The 851-nt window shown below is 47.8% G+C and overlaps 1 protein-coding gene across 1 annotated transcript in view; it reads right to left on the bottom strand.

Moving 5' to 3' along the window:
• LOC104165972 (DNA primase large subunit-like) overlaps positions 1–848 on the bottom strand; it is a gene marked incomplete at both ends in the record, with an annotated part of 7,501 nt that extends 6,653 nt beyond the window's left edge. The window contains 2 exons of the mRNA XM_009705756.1: positions 1–99; positions 752–848. The exon at positions 1–99 is cut by the window's left edge and continues 9 nt beyond it. Coding sequence (XP_009704058.1) covers positions 1–99; positions 752–848 — 196 coding nt within the window. The remainder of the gene's footprint in view (positions 100–751) is intronic.
• Between the last annotated feature and the right edge of the window lie 3 nt (positions 849–851).

Genomic DNA, 851 nt, shown 5'->3' with positions numbered 1-851 from the left:
AGGGAAACTTCAGTTTCCGGAGCTCAGCCTCAAGCTTACTTCTATATGATTCACTACTTCTTACACAGCTCACACCAAGGTTTTCAACTACTTTGAGCACTGGGAAATAAAAAGTCCATGTTAGAGACAACATATTGAAAAGAAATCTATCTGTGTCATGCCTTGGAAAATGCACAAACTGGGGTAAGACCACAGGAATTGCTTTTAGTGGTATGGGGAGCAAAGGGGTAAGAAATATGGAGGATAAGGTGTGGCCCATAAGTCCTGAACAGCTTGCCCAACTCTGGGATTCACAGTCAGTATGGAAAGGGAGACATCTAACTCTGATGGATCAGTCTCTGAACATCGGTTTCGACTGTCATGACAGAAACCTTGGATTCAGTGGTTTTCACTTCAGAGGAACCCTTGCTCCCAGCCACAATGACCTGAATCGCTGTACCAAGAGATATCAAACATGTCACAACACCTAGAAAGTGAAACATGCTCACAAAAGCCACCAGTACAAACCAAAACTATACAGTCCTGACTGCTACACACCAAACACTCGTTGTGATATCAGTCACAGCTCTCTGAAACACCTAAAGCAACTCGTTTTCCTTTAAAGGGGGTTCGTTTCAGCACGAGCAGGCAGGCAGTTCACACTAATAACAGGCAAAGAGAGGATCTAAGCCCGCCAAAGAGACATACAGCCATGGCAGGAAGAATGAAAAGCTTCGGGGGGGGACAACGACACGACCGGGGCGCTACTCACGCCGCAGGCGGTCGATGGCAAAGCTCTCAAACTCCGCCAGGGAGATGTTCTCCGTGGGGGGCTCCAGGTAGAACTGCAGGCTGTGAGGGTACAGCTCCCG

This window comes from Cariama cristata, unplaced genomic scaffold (genome assembly GCF_000690535.1).
Source record: "Cariama cristata isolate BGI_N322 unplaced genomic scaffold, ASM69053v1 scaffold21768, whole genome shotgun sequence".
NCBI classification, from domain to species: domain Eukaryota; kingdom Metazoa; phylum Chordata; class Aves; order Cariamiformes; family Cariamidae; genus Cariama; species Cariama cristata.
This window is presented reverse-complemented; position numbering and strand designations above follow the sequence as displayed.